At 35.6% G+C, this 15,721-nt stretch overlaps 1 protein-coding gene across 3 annotated transcripts in view; it reads right to left on the bottom strand.

Annotated features, from left to right (window-relative positions):
• Positions 1–15,721, bottom strand: part of rxrab (retinoid x receptor, alpha b) — a 73,837-nt gene that overhangs the window by 44,292 nt on the left and 13,824 nt on the right. The window contains exons 2-3 of one of the 3 annotated variants that reach the window (XM_051111319.1): positions 10,222–10,264; positions 6,224–6,355 (exon numbers count right to left, since the gene is read on the bottom strand). The exons of 1 other annotated variant lie outside the window; for it this stretch is intronic. In XM_051111319.1, the coding sequence (XP_050967276.1) occupies positions 6,224–6,355; positions 10,222–10,231 (142 nt within the window). In that variant the 5' untranslated portion in view covers positions 10,232–10,264. The remainder of the gene's footprint in view (positions 1–6,223; positions 6,356–10,221; positions 10,265–15,721) is intronic. One more of the 3 variants, XM_051111318.1, reaches the window with a different exon arrangement.

Raw genomic sequence — 15,721 nt, forward strand, 5'->3', positions numbered from 1 at the left:
AAAACATACAATACTGACATATTTACAGAATCTAAACATACAATACTGATGTATTTTCAGTACTTTCTCAAGCCACATTAATAACTGCAGGGCTTCAGACCGGACTAAAATATTAATTTGGGAGTGAAGTTTTTGCTGAGGGCGCCACTGGCGACTATTTAAATTTACATATTATGACTTAAAAATTTGCAAATAATGCCTTTTTTCTGATCACCCATTCTGATTTTCCAATCACACATTCACGTATTAAAATACTGATATACACAATACTGTTGTCACGTACAATACTGATATACTGACGACACCTAAAATGTAAATTATTTATGTAAGACCAACTTTACAGACTTGACAATGAATCCTTATGAATACTGAAATCGTGGCATTAATTTTATTATTATTGTATTCGGTTTTCATATTAATGGCATTGTGCTTTCAGTTGCATTATTAAATTGCTTACTCATTAATTTGAAAGGGTAACATTTCATTCTGTTCTGTTATTTATGCTTCCAACTCCTTTCAAAGTATACATAATGTTAAACAAGACTACACTTTAAACTCTTAATATAACATTTCTGCAATCGTTTAACCATTACTTTGCAATACATAAATTATTGTGATTGCACTTAACTGTCTGTCATATTTTTCTTTGTAACGTACAGAATTAGTTATGGCAAGGTTTAGATGTAGGAGTGGAAATAGCGACTATAAAAAATATTTTTAATGCTATATTGTTGCTAGTGCTATCAAACGATTAATTATGATTAATCACATTAAAAATAAAAGTTATTGATTACATAATATTTGTGTGTGTACTGTGTATATTTATTATGTACATATAAATACACACATATACACACACATGGTATTTATTTTTAACATACATAACAAATATACAGAGTACACACTAAGTAAACAAAAACTTTTATTTTGGATGCGATTAATCACGATTAATCATTTGACAACACTAATTCTTACTAAAATGGTAATTCCCCTGCATATTTCAGTCAATTATGTTTAATATCTTTTCATATTTGCTATAAAATGGGTAGGTTTAGGTTTGGGGGTAGGTTAAGGGGTATAAAAAATTCTCTTAAATCACTTAAAGATAAAATGATAAAACTGCACTGATATAATTATCATAATGATATAAAAGATTGCTAAATATTTAACATTTTTTTAGCTAAAAATATGTAGCAATTTCTACATTTTAAACACTGAAATACATCCAAATTGTATGATTTAACATCTATAAAAACATACAAAAATGTACAGTTTGTGCTTATAAATGGTACGTACCAATACCTACGTATAAACAATGAGACCAGTATGCGATATTGCATATTCTTTCCAATAAAGCTGTAATTTTTGTCAAATTATTTAAAAATTGTGAAAATATTATTTGTGTGTATTTATTTATTTTTTTTTTTACATAAAATGCCAGCTACGAAATTACCCTTAGCAAGACAAAGAAACCAGCTGTGCCAAAAATGTTATTAAAAATGTAAATTCTATTTGTTATCTACATCATAAAATTGTATTTAAATAATATAATGTTGGAAATAATACATAATGTGGGGGTAATGACCATGTTTTTTTTTTCTTTTCTAAAAAAAAGGAATTCTCCTGTGATTTATGTACACGTATTACTGTGAGAAGACAAGCTGGAAAAAAAAATTGTGCGAGTGTGAAAAGTGTTTCAGTAGACTTCTGAAAAGTTCACATGCTAAGAAAAGTTCACAGCTAAAGAAACATCCAATTATAAATGATCAACGCTGTGTTGGACTATTTTCATTTTCAATTTCATGTCAAAGAGTACCGCTCAGCTCATCATTGACTACAACAGTCAATTTTTATTTTTTTCCAGTAAATCTCAATCACCAGCAAAATATTTCGTTTTCCCTCATAAGCATCTGTCGCTTGAATCATCCAACACATTACACATGTGATGTTAGCTCAGCCCGCAGCGGCACCTCCGTCTGCTTTATGGAGACAACTGCCTCGATCATCAGGAAGAAATTAGCCGAAGCACTAAGCAGCACAATCTTATTGGCTGCTGGAGCCGTCCGCTCCATTTGAGGTCAGCCCAGACATTCCAATGGATAATCTTTTCCATCCCTCCACTCTCTTGTCTTTCTCAGTCTGTTTGCCTCAAAGAGCAACTACAGCACAAGGCTGGCTTTGTGTAGCCTCTTCACTAGCGTTTTCTGACTTAGAGTACCAGTACGTTTTAAGTGAACCGTACAGAGCTGAAATACATATCGGCCTTCGTTCCCAGCTCTCCCGGCACCTTCCAGTAAAGTTATTTTCTACAGCAAGCTAGTAATATGAAGCCACCGAATTAGGGCCATCACCACATCACAAAAGTTCTGGAGAGTAGCTAAGCTATGTTTGCTTCTGGAGCTTCGCCCACTTTTCCCAGCATCCCGTTCTTTGTTCTGCTCGCTCCCTCTGAACTCGCAACAAAAGGCTGTAATTATGGCAGGCACAAACCAGAGAGAAAGAGCCATATTATAGCATTCTCTCACACTTCAAATACGGCCGCTCGCTAGGAGTTATAGGAACCTGTTTAGATTTATGCCAGCTGTGGAAATGACAGCTGCTGTGAACTTCTGGGATGGTCGTTTTGATGCAACCCACACATTTCATGCATTCTGAGCCACAATATTTACACAAGTCCTCATGTTAAATGCCTGAGATACACAATCTCGCCTAAACATGCCGGTGAGCAAAAGCGTAGCTTTGATACACTACATTTTAACCGGTAACACTTTACAGTAAGGTTCCATTCGTTAACATTAGTGGACTACAATAGGTAGCATGAAATAACAATGAAAAGGACTGTTAATCTTAATGTTAAAGGATTAGTTCATTTCAAGAATAAAAATTTCCTAATCATTTACTCACCCCTATGTCATTCAAGATGTTCAATGTCTTTCTTTCGTCGAAAACAAATGAAGGTTTTTGAGAAAAACATTCCAGGATTTTTCTCCATATAGTGGACTTTAATGGGAGCCAACATGTAGTTTCAGTGCAGCTTCAAAGGGCTCTACACGATCCCAGCCGAGGAATAAAGGTTTTATCTAGTGAAGCGATTGGCCATTTTCTTTAAAAAAAATTAAAAATGTTATATTTTTTATCCACAAATACTCATCTTGCACTAGCTCGATTTCACACATTACGTAGTCACATTGGAAAGGTCACATGTGACGTAGGCGAATGTACCAACCCAGTGTTTACACAGCAAATATGCAAAGAAAGACAAACGCTCTTTGCAAAAAAAGGTAAAACAACGATGTTGGACAATTTTGAAGTTACAGAAGAAAATGAAATGGAGTTTTTTGCCCTACCCTACCTTTTTTTAATCTGAGTACACAGATGAAGAACTAACAACGTGTGACTTTTCCAGTGTGATTATGTAATGCTAAAGTTGTGGACGCAGAGCTAGTGGAATACGAGCATTTGTGGTTAAAAAGTATATACATTCTTGACCACCATTAAAGTCCACTATATGGAGAAAATCCTGGAATGTTTTCTGCAGAAAAGCTTAATTTCTTTGTGACTGAAGAAAGAAAGACATGAATATCTTGGATGACAAGGGGGTGAGTACATTATCAGGAAATTTTTATTCTGGAAGTGAACTAATCCTAACTCAAGTTTTTAATGTTTAATGTTTACATGTTCTACCTGGTGTTTTTAAAGGGTTACTCCACCCCAAAATGAACATTTTGTCATTAATCACTTAACCCCCATGTTGTTCTAAACCTGTAAAAGATTTGTTCGTCTTCGGAACACAATTTGAGATATTTGAGATATATAATATCTCATGAAATGAAGACAGTGCAACTGTGTGGTGCAGCTGACACAGAACAGCATACGCAGTTTGCGTCCAGTGGATACTCTCCAAAATGGCGCGGAGGAGATGAATTGTTGAATAAAATTATTATTTTTCTTTTCTTTCCGTACAAACAGTATTCTCGTTGCTTCATAATATTCAGATTGAACCACTGATTATTTTGACAATGTCTTTCATACTTTTCTGGGCCTTGACAGTGTTAATTACTTAGCAGTCAATGGGACAGTCACAAGCCTCCCGGTTTTTATTCGAAATATCTAAAAGGGGCATCGGATGCAAAGTTCACTTTTACATGTTGTTTGAACATTAATGTGTGTTGGCAGTGTATGTACACATCTACCCTATAATGATAAAAATCCATGCAGAGGTTTTTAATTAATCTGTAAAAATAATATCCCTTTTCAAATCGAGCCATTCTCAGATGCCTGTCAGTGTGGCATCACACCGACAGAGGCCGCTCCCAAAAGCTTTTACAGATTTGGAACGACATGAGGTAAGTGATTAATGACAAAATTTTCATTTTGGGGTGGAGTAACCCTTTAATATGCTTATAGACAAAACATGCAAATTTACCAGTCAACGCCATTGCTGAGACGTTTCTCCTTTTAACTGCTGTGTACTAAAGTATGTAAATATGTAACCAATCACTTGCGGCTTGAGGCTTTTCATATCATTAACAAGGTGTTTCCACCTAAAGATGTTGACTTTTAGGTAGCTGTTTGAGATGGCGAATGGGAACATGGTTTGTGTAACATTAGCAACACATTATTAGCTGTCATAATGACGTCAATTACTGTTATGGGTCTGACGTTGTAAAGAGTGATACATAAAATGCATTACCATTCTGACACATTGACTTGCAGACAACCCTGTATAATTTGCGTTTCCTCTTCTACTTCAGAATCAGTTTCTGCTTTAAACATATATGTCTGAATTAATTCAATTTTGCATCTTGCCATTGTTTAGCATTTACTACTTAAGCTAAACAAGGTAAAGTAAAATAGATAGTCCAATCTGGTGTGACTAAGTGGAGGCTGGGGCTAATTTGCATATTCATGATTCCATATTCGAGTAATTTTTAAGGCATTAAGAAATTTTAAGCATATTATTTTGATTATCAAAGATGTGTTTTAAGGGATAAAATTAGTGACTCCAGGATTTTACATTTGCTACTACATTAACAAAATCAAAAGTTGCATCTATTAGAGTTAACTCACCCAAAAATGAAAATTCTGTCATTAATTACTCACCCTCATGTCATTCCAAACCTGTAAGACCTTCGTTCATCTTCAGAACACAAATTGAGATATTTTGGATGAAATCTGGGAGCTTTCTGACCCTGCATAAACAGCAATGCAACTGACACGTTCAAGACTCAGAAAAGTAGTAAGGACTTTGTTAAAATAGTCCATGTGACATCAGTGGTTCAACCATAATGTTATGAACCTACGAGAATACTTTTTGTGCAAAAGAAAACAAAAATAATGACACATGGACTATTTTATCAATGTCCTTACTACCTTTGTGGGCCTTGAAAGTAGTAGTTGTATTTCTGTCTATGCAGGGTCAGAAAGCTCTCGGATTTCATCAAAAATATCTCAATTTGTGTTCTGAAGATGAACAAAGATCTTACAGGTTTGGAACGACATGAGGGTGAATAATTAATTACAGAATTTTCATTTTTTGGGGGAACTATCCCTTTAATCATATTCAGTGGACCTGAGCTAACATGAATTGACAATGAAAAGTTATATTTTTATTAACTAATGCTAACAAAGAAAAAAACAAATACTGTAACAAATGTACTACTCATTGTTAGGTAATGTTAACATTAACTAATGGACTGTACTGTAAAGTGTTACCAATTAACTTCATATATTATCTCTGAAAGTGACAACCAACTTTGAAAAACCAACAAACCTGGGGGAAAAACAAACTTGCTGCATGACAGCTGAAAACCAACTGAAAACAAAGAGACCTACAGCATGTGAATACATCATGTTGAACACGTCACATGCAGGAATAGACCAGTGAAACGTGTCCATTAATGCAGGGGCCAGGGGAGACGCTGTCTTTATGGGTTTTGTTGTAACATGTTTGAACTAGAAACTATTTCTCATGAGTGAAACTGTATCTTGAGCTCTGTTTGGGAATGACAGGACTAGATATCCTACACTTGGAACGAGGACTGATTTTGCCCTACAGCGTTGAATCACTGACGTTACGGGTGGATGATCCAGCGCTGTAGGGCAAAATCAGTTCAACGGAAACCAGATGGCCTACCTCTGAATTAAAATGCTGATTGAATGTGTCTATGTGGCAAGCGCAGGCGCTCTGATGTGTTTGTGCATGTGAATGTGTGATTTATACCTGTGGATATCCTGCGCTGCTGTAGCGGGTATGCACCCGTGAAGCCGGAGCAGCCATTGGGCGAACTGCCAGCGTCGCCCGGCCGGCTCCGCAAACACGGCGGCGCTACTGAGCAGGGGTTTTTCAGGAGCCCTGTGTGTGTGACACAAGAGAAGTGGGTGAGTCACTCACTTCCACTGCAATCAGGTGAGGATATCAGGCCAATATGTGAAAGAACACACTACACTTTATTCAAAACTGTTACAGATGAATCTCAACTGAGCTGTACTTGAACTTACATGACAGTACAAAAGAAAATATCAATTTTGCAGTTTGGTTACAACTGAGGTCATAAGTTTACATACACCTTGCAGAATCTGCAAAATGTTAATTATTTTACCAAAATAAGAGGGATCATACAAAATACGTTATTTTTTATTTAGTACTGACCTGAATAAGATATTTCACATAAAAGACATTTACATATAATCCACAAGAGAAAATAATAGTTACATTTATAAAAATGACTCAGTTCAAAAGATTATTCCATTGGTTCTTAATACTGTGTTGCTGCATTAATGATCCACAGCTGTTGTTTTTTTTTTTTTTAGTGATAGTTGTTCATGATTCCCCTTCAGGTCCCACAAATTCTTTGGTTTTCAATCATTTTAGTGCATTTGAACCCTTTCCAACAATGACTGTATGATTTTGAGATCCATCTTTTCACACTGAGAACAACTGAGGGACTCATATGCAACTATTACAGAAGGTTCAAAGACTCACTGATGCTACAGAAGAAAAAACGATGCATTAAGAGCCAGGGGTGTAAACCTTTGAACAGAATGAAGATGTGTACATTTTTTCTTACTTTGCCTAAATATATATGAATATTTCATTTAGTACTGCCCTTCAGAAGCTACAGAAGATACTTACATGTTCCCCAGAAGACAAAACAAGTTAAATTTACCCTGATCTTCAAATTCAAATTCAAAGTCTTCACCCCCTTATTGCATGATTTTTTGTTTTGAAGCATCAGTGTGCGTTTGAACCTTCTGTAACAGTTGCATACGAGTCAAGTGTATGTAATCAAGTATATGAATCAAGTGTATGTAAACTTTTGAATGGGGTCATTTTTATAAATTCAACTATTACTTTCTCGTGGACATGTAAATGTCCTTTATGTGAAATATCTTATTTAGGTCAGTACTACATGCATTTTGTAAGATCCCTCTTATTTTGGTAAAATAATTAACATTTTGCAGATTCTGCAAGGTGTATGTAAATTTTTGACCTCAACTGTATCAGCCAACGTCGCTAAATGTTTCCTAAGAAAATAAGACACGATTCTGAAAGAAAAACGATTTTGGAAGAAAATTGGTGAGAAATGTTGAGGTTCACATTGACTTTTAGTTGTAGACTCAAGCATTCTAGCAAATCTGCACACAGTTTAGGACATTATTAAGATCTTTTATGAAACTAGACATATGCAAGATTAAAAGGGAAAGTCTGATTTCCATTTGCTCTCCATTTAATCTTGTTGTTGTCTGAGATAAAAAGAACAGCACAAGAGATCTCATATGGGATTTTTCTTTCCTGAGGGAGTGTCTTGAGCGTGAAAGCCTGTTTTTCCTAATTCCTACGGATTACACTTACTTTTTACGAACATTTTGGAGCATCAAAGTTGTGATGGAATGGACTTTAAATGGAAGATCATTTAAAATATCTTGAGTTGTATTTCAAAGATGATCAAAACAAATAAACAAAACAACATGAGGCTGAGACAGAAACTGGGCTTTCATACTTGTACTTACTTGAAACATCTGCAATTAACAAGTGTCGTTTTCTACAAGTTCCAAATACACTTTTCAGCATTTCAACAATTGCGTATTGTCATATAAAACCGGAAGTCAGTTTTTACGAGAAACACCCATGTTTGAGACTGTGAATGTGTGTGGCCCGCGCTACATATCTCTGATTGATATGGAAATAACTTGACCTCAAGATGTTTTATTTGTTCGCAAGTAAAATTGCAAGTGCCTCATTTTCAACCATCTCTGAATATAAACTTTCAGACCACCCAATACTCTCGACTCACTATGACCTTGAGCAACAAAGGACACCAAGTCACACACACACACACACAAACACAGACTAAAGGCAAAATCTGCAGGCTCTCTTTATGAGACCCGGGATATTTGCTCCTTTCAAAGCCCTCATTTACGAGACCTTGATGAGAGCCCGGGCCACGCAGAGCAGATTCCTTTTTTCAAGGTTTCCATCTCATCTCTAAGACAATCAAGCTCAAGGTCAAAGATCAAACCTGCAATTCAATTCATCATGAACGTCATAAAAATCTCTCTTTCAAGGGTTCTTGATTAGCTCTTTAGAAAGAGGCTTGAGGGATGGACCACAGTACAGGCAGAAGTTGTTGCCTTAGCCATGTGATCATTAGCCAACCTTCAAGTGTCTTTTGGTAGCCTTGAAAGCTGCATTAGAGATGCAAAGAGGTCGAGTGGTCTCAGTTTTAATACTACTTTATCTTCTTTGTGATTGATTAGAATGTGTGATTTGATGACAGCATTTGCAATGAGTTCTGGATACTAAGCTGTTTGTGCAAAAGATCAACGGCTGGATTTGACTGCCAGAATAATGAAGATCTGGTACATACATGCTACTATTTACATAAGGCAAGCAAAATATTTTTTTCAAGGACACTAATGCTTCGATAAGATGTAGTAATGACTGCCTGAGGCTGTTTTTAGGTTGTGCTGTGTCATATCCTGTCAGTAAATGGGAGCGAGAATAACTTCTTTGGCAATGCGGTTGAAATAGTCAAGATAGTATGCTGGAACAAAAGGTCTGATCCATAACCTTTCATGAGACGCTGCCAGCAAGAGACACAGAGATGTTACGATGGATGGGGAGAGAAGCAGTCTAAACTAAGAAAGGCTTTTAAAATAGCTGCAGAATTCCAACCATCCTCCTTATAGCTGCACGCATAAACATAGACGCAATCTTTACGAGACGCAGACAGGAAAAACAGAGCTGTAAGAAAATGGGTCAATGACACAATAATGTCCATGAAACACATGTGCCAGTTTCTTAGAAATGTTTTTATGTTAGCCTCACGTTTTGAAAAACTTTTTCTGAAATATCTTTTTTTTTCATGAAAAGTTAGAATTTATTGACTTAGTATAATATATATATAGTCATGTGAGAGGTGCAATATTATTGGTTATGACTGGTTATGTTCGGCCATGATTGGGTCATGCAGTGTTTGTGCACGTTCGCGAAAAGGTCTGAATGAACAACATAATGACGTTAAGAACAAGAATAAACGGAATCAAAATATGATCTGTGGGAGTTTTTAGTGAGTAATCAGCTTTGTGAAATTTGAAGTAAATCTCTGTGTCTGTGACCAGTATTTACTGAGCTTTGATGACTGATGATCTGAAAAATTTAATAATAGTTAAAAGTTAACTATTAAAAAGAATAGCTGAACATACAGTTTTATGCGAAAGTTTGGGAACCCCTTGCAGAATCTGTGAAAAGTGAATAATTTTAACAAAATAAGAGAGATCATACAAAATGCATGTTATTTTTTATTTAGTACTGTTCTGAATAAGATATTTTACATAAAAGATGTTTATATATAGTCCACAAGACAAAAAAACTGAAATTATTAAAATAACTGCCTGCAAAAGTTTCGGAACCCTTGGTTCTTAATTCTTTTGTTTGTTTGTTTGTTTATTTGTTTTGTGAGTTTTGTTTTGTTGTTCATGAGTCCCTTGTTGTTCTGAACAGAGCACTGTTCTTCAAAAAAGTTTCCAGCATCTTTTGCATATTTGAGCCCTTTACCAGCAGTGACTGTTCCATCTTTTCACACTGAGGACAACTGAGGGACTCAAACACAACTATTAAAAAAGGTTCAAACATTCACTGATGCTCCAGAAGGAAACACAATGCATTAAGAGCCCGGGGGGTGAAAACTTTTTGAATTTGAAGATCAAGGTACTTACGGGAAAACATGCAAGTATCTTCTGTTGCATCCAAAGGGCAGTGCTAAATGGAAAAAATATATATGAAGAGTTCAGATGCAAAACCAGCTAAATGCCATCTCAGTCAAAAATGAGATATTAATACTGAGTGAATGCTCCTGAAACATAGTATACGTCCATCAAATACTTTTACTTCAAACTCGCTAAATTCTAGCCTCAGCCCAATCAGAAGTACCAGTACTTACACAGAAACCTATACAAAGTAGCCAGAAAGAAATGCTTATTTTAAAGAAATACTTCAGATGGATTTAGGGGCTTTTGCATCTGAACTCTTCATATATTTCAACAAAATAAGAAAAATCTTAATGCAACATGTTTCCTTCTGGAGCATCAGTGAGTATTTGAACCATTGTTAATAGTTGTGTTTGAGTCCCTCAGTTGTCCCCAGTGTGAAAAGATGGATCTCAAAATCATACAGATACTGCTGGAAAGGGTTCAAATATGCAAAAGATGCTGGAAAACTGAAGAATCTGCAGGACATGGAGGATTTTTCTGAAGAACTGTGCTCAGTTTAACTGTCCAGAACAAACAAGGGACCCATAAACAACCATCACAAAACAAAACAAAACAAAAAAAGGTAACCACACACAGTATTAAGAACCAAGGGTTCCCAAACTTTTGGAGAGGGTTATTTTAATAATTTTGGCTTTTTTTTTTTTGGTCTTGTGGACTATATGTAAACATCTTTTATGTAACACAATGCATTTAGAGCCGGGGGGTGAAAACTTTGTGAATTTGAAGATCAAGGTACTTAACATGCAGGTATCTTCTGTTACGTCCAAAGGGCAGTACTAAACGGAAAAAATATATGAAGAGTTCAGATGCAAAACCAGCTAAATGCCATCTCGGTCACAAATGAAAACAAAACAAAACAAAAAAAAAGGTAACCACACACAGTATTAAGAACCAAGGTTCCCAAACTTTTGGAGAGGGTTATTTTAATAATTTTGGCTTTTTTTTTTTTTTGTCTTGTGGACTATATGTAAACATATTTTATGTAAAACATCTTACTCGACTAAATATTCTGTCGTGACTAACATTTTCACCAATTTTGCAAGGGGTTCTCAAACTTTTGCATAAAACTGTAAGTTCACAAATAAAATGTATTGTTTAAATTGCTACTGCCTTGAGTTATTATTTCGGGATTAAAAGTAAAATGAATTAAAACATTAATTAACTTTAATAAATAGAACACTATTTTACTAAATAGAATACTATTTAACAATTACATTATTAATGTAAAAATATAAAATAGTTTTCTTTTTTTTTGGATAGTAGATGTAAGTAATATTTATTTGACCAAGAAAATGTATGTGTGCATGTACATATATTCATGCATTGATAAAATACACATTGATTAATAGCACTCAGCGTCTTTTACATCAAACAACTCCAGCTCACGATCTTGGTCTTCCCTTCTAAAAGCATCTCTTATGAAGCACTGTGATCTACTTAGCTGCTTTTAAGTCTGACGCAGAAAATCTAAATTTAGAACTTCATATTATTTGCTTTGTTTAAGCTGGTCGAACTAATGTCATTAGTATATCTTAGTTACGATGCATGGTGGGTCACGGTAAAAAGCCTATGATAAAAAAAGACATCCAGTTTTTATAACTATGAAGGCTTCATCTTCTGCAAAACCATACAGAAGTATTAAAGGGATAGCTCATCTGTAATTTACTCACCCTCCACTTGTTTCAAACCTTTGAATTTCCTCCTTCTCATGAACACAAATTCAGGAAATTTTGGGAGAACTATCCCTTGTGACTTCATGTTACACTACACAAATTGTTGTGCTATTAAAATGCTCTCTAGACCAAAAAATGGAATCTACAATCACCTGCAAGAGATTATAATGTACAGTAGCCAATCATAGTTCAAGAATGTGAAGTAACTAAAGGCTATTGGTTATTAACATAAGGGACGAGTACTTCAGTATGTGCTTGTCAATTGATTTCATGGAAAGGATTATGGGAAGTCTGGAAATATGGTTTTTAAACATTTCCAATTTATTGGTCATAAGAAATTCCCTGAAAACGTGATCACTCAGATCCAATTATGAGAGAGGAAATGGAAAAAGAGGGAGAGAAAAGCTTTCAGAGCAATGGCAGAAAAAGCATCCAGCTTATTGAAATCTACTCCAATATTTCATCAGCCCATTTTTTTCTATTTCCTATGGAAGGAACAGCATGGAGTGTTTATGGCTGTCGGAGCGTCCTGTCCATTAATCTCTCCGTAGATACACCAATCTGCCTCTCAACAGTAATGGTTCAATGAAATTATGTGGAAAAAATACTACAGAGAAGCTTTTAATAACTGATGTCTTCAATACAGAACAACAAATTCAGTCTTGAACATCTGACCGCTCGCACTCAAAATAACCAGCATGCGCATGTAAGCACACGCACACAAGCTTTTCTAGATATACGACTGGCTGACTACAGGATGTGCCATCCTGTTTTTTCAGTCTGTCTGCTTCGCTAGTGATGTGTAAAATATGAGGTCCATATATCCCCGGTGTAAGACACATGAGTGCCTTTGAGTTGAGTTCATTTGGAAAGTATGTTGGCTATACCAAGAATAAATTTTAGGAAATATTTGGCTCACTTGCAATCATAACATTAATTATGTAGTGGGGAAGAATTATTTAGGGCAATTTGGAATCCTGAAAGCGTCCAGAGGATTAAAAGAGAGAAATACTTAAGGTTTTGGAAACCACAGATTGGAAATAATCGGATGAGTTCCTCAGAAGATGTTATAATTATTATTTGCAAGAAAAAGAGGTATATTTTATATAGATCCTCAGAGCAGATCTGACAGGAAGAATGAAGGAAAGTTAGCGTGGCGGTGAAGCTGTTCAACTCTCCCTGTTCATTCATACCAAATCTCTCTCTAAATCTCCAAATGGAATTTAAATTCTCAGACATTGCTCTTTCAAAGCTCAGGAGGCTTTCATACCATTGTATGTTATAGATCTTACTGTGACTGATTCATCCGTTTATATATTTCTTTAACTTTCCATCTGGAAACAAAGATGCCATGACGTCAGTCCCCCTCATGGAAGAGGAAAGCCGTCATCTTTACAACTGTGACAATGAATGCTTATCAAGATCAACTAAATGCTGGATTTTCAAAAGTATATGAAATATGTAAAGGTCACAGCATAGACTCTTTAAAATATGACCAAGAGTTTTACAAGACTCTGTTATTGTGGGGACATTTCCACGCCCCTAAACACGCCACAGCGCAAAACGAAACGTTACTGGTTGCTTTATCTGTCAGTCATATGGCCTCTTGGGTGGTTCTTAGCCATTCAAAGCGGCCAACATTCCCAAACCTTCTGCCGTCAGTCTGAAGATCTCGAAGTAACGCATTACTTTTACATTTACAAGGAAAATATCTGAGTTACTTTTTCAAATAAGTAGCGCAAGTTGCTTGTTTTCCCATTTATGCACTGACACCTCTCCTGTCCCTGTGTTGAGAGAAATTGCAGGGGCTGAGGCACTTCCTTCAGGCTGAGGCTTGTTAGTTTGTTAGTTTCACTTTTGGTGTGAAAGCCTTTACAGTTGCCAAAAATATCACTTTTAGGTTTTTTTGTTACAGTTTTTCTTGATTGCTAAAACACTATAACCAGTCTTTTGAACTAAAATTTCAAAACCATAATGCCATTTTTCAAAAAGCACACCCATTTCCCTGAACTATAAACACTATTCCCCTGCTTTAACACATGAGTCAGATTTGGTGAACTGTTACTGCAAAACTCTACACACAAATCCCTACATTTCTCAGTGCTTACACCATGTGATCATTTAGAAAGCACTAGCATTCAATATTGTTCACTCGAGTCTGCAAAGTTTGAGCTCAATTAGCACACAATTACCCAAGTGGAAACACTAGGAGTCAAAATCTATCACACACCAATCAGAACCTTCGATGGAGATAAAAGTGCCAAAGTCAGCTTAGTTTGGTGCATTTCTCAGATCAGAAATGAAATTCTCAAAACTACTTGTTCAACCTCCACATCATCTAGTCACTTGTGCACATTGTGCAATTTTTTTTTTTAACAAGTTGCGTTTGCTTTGGTATATTCATGCAGCTGATTATGCAGCTGATTTGTCTGCGGTTTTCATGTTGCTATAGTCTTTCCCCTCAAAACATCAAGTCATTAGCTCATTGTATATGTCTTTGCAGTAAATGCTACATTTTTGATCTAGCTGTCAAGCATATTCTACACATTTCTATTAGACTTTTTGTAAATTTGCCATGAATTGTTCAAGTGAATACTGACTTTCACTAATGTAGAGACTACAGATCAACCGATGATAAAGCAGTTCTCTGAAATAGCTCAAAGGTACATCTCAACATCTCATGAACCTTCAGTTGGGAAGCATATATAGACAGAGGACAACACAGGAGTTACAAATTCTGGACTTTCTAATTTATATTTCGGCCTTTGCCCATATTTCTCTTTTCTATTTCACAATGACTTTGTAATGTATTTATATTTTATTTTTTTTTTTTATGTTGATTTTTTTTTTTTTTGTCAGACCACTAGTAAAAGTGTAACTGTGTATCCTATCTGGTCTTTTTCAATCAATATCCCGCATACAGTAATATGCAATTTCGAAGACAAAGAATAGGAGGTGAAAGAGGAAGAGGAGGAGAAGAAGGAGGAGGACGACGACAACAACATGGAAGAGAAATAGGAAGGGCAAGGGCAAGAAAACAAGCAGTCTTCTATATTTTAGCTGATGCGTGCCAGGGTTATAACCAATTAGAGTGTGATGTTGAGGAGGTTGTTTGGCCTGTCCCAGACCAAAGACATGGATGCTGGGGTAGAATAATTATTTTTGTTGTTGTTTGCTGTTTTGTGCTGTACTCTACAGTACAATAAATTAAGGATTAAAACACTTGCAAATGCATACATTTGTTGTATTCATCATTTTTTTTTTCCAAGCAACAGTTATTACCAGTTTTCGTAGTATTGTTTTCAACTGATCTCATCAGTGTGTAAAACTGTGTTGTAGTGTGTGTGTTTTTGAGGGTTTGTGTGTCATGTCTAAGAGAAAAGTTTGTTTTTTTCAGCAAGATTGAGTTGTTTTGAGTGGAGAGCTTCATTTTGACCTGAATATAGTAAGTTCGGAGAATTGAGTTAGAAGTTACGGATTTGTGTTTAGAGTTTCGCAAAAGCGAGGCATAATTTCAAGAAATGTGTTTAAGCAATTGAGAAAAACTGTATTAAAAAAATAAGCAGGCCCAGCTCAGGTGGAAAAAAAGTAACTTGTTAATGGATGTAACAAAATTGTTATTATTATACTTTTAATTAGTTTGGCTTCCTAAAACACCAGTGTGACTGTAATTTAGACTGAGACAGTATACCACAAATAAAAAGAGGGCTGAGTCACCTTTAAAGTTACAAGTCAATTCACTGACTTTTTTCTGATTTGAGTTTTCTTAGTTA

Source organism: Labeo rohita, chromosome 5, assembly GCF_022985175.1.
Source record: "Labeo rohita strain BAU-BD-2019 chromosome 5, IGBB_LRoh.1.0, whole genome shotgun sequence".
In the NCBI taxonomy this organism is placed as follows: domain Eukaryota; kingdom Metazoa; phylum Chordata; class Actinopteri; order Cypriniformes; family Cyprinidae; genus Labeo; species Labeo rohita.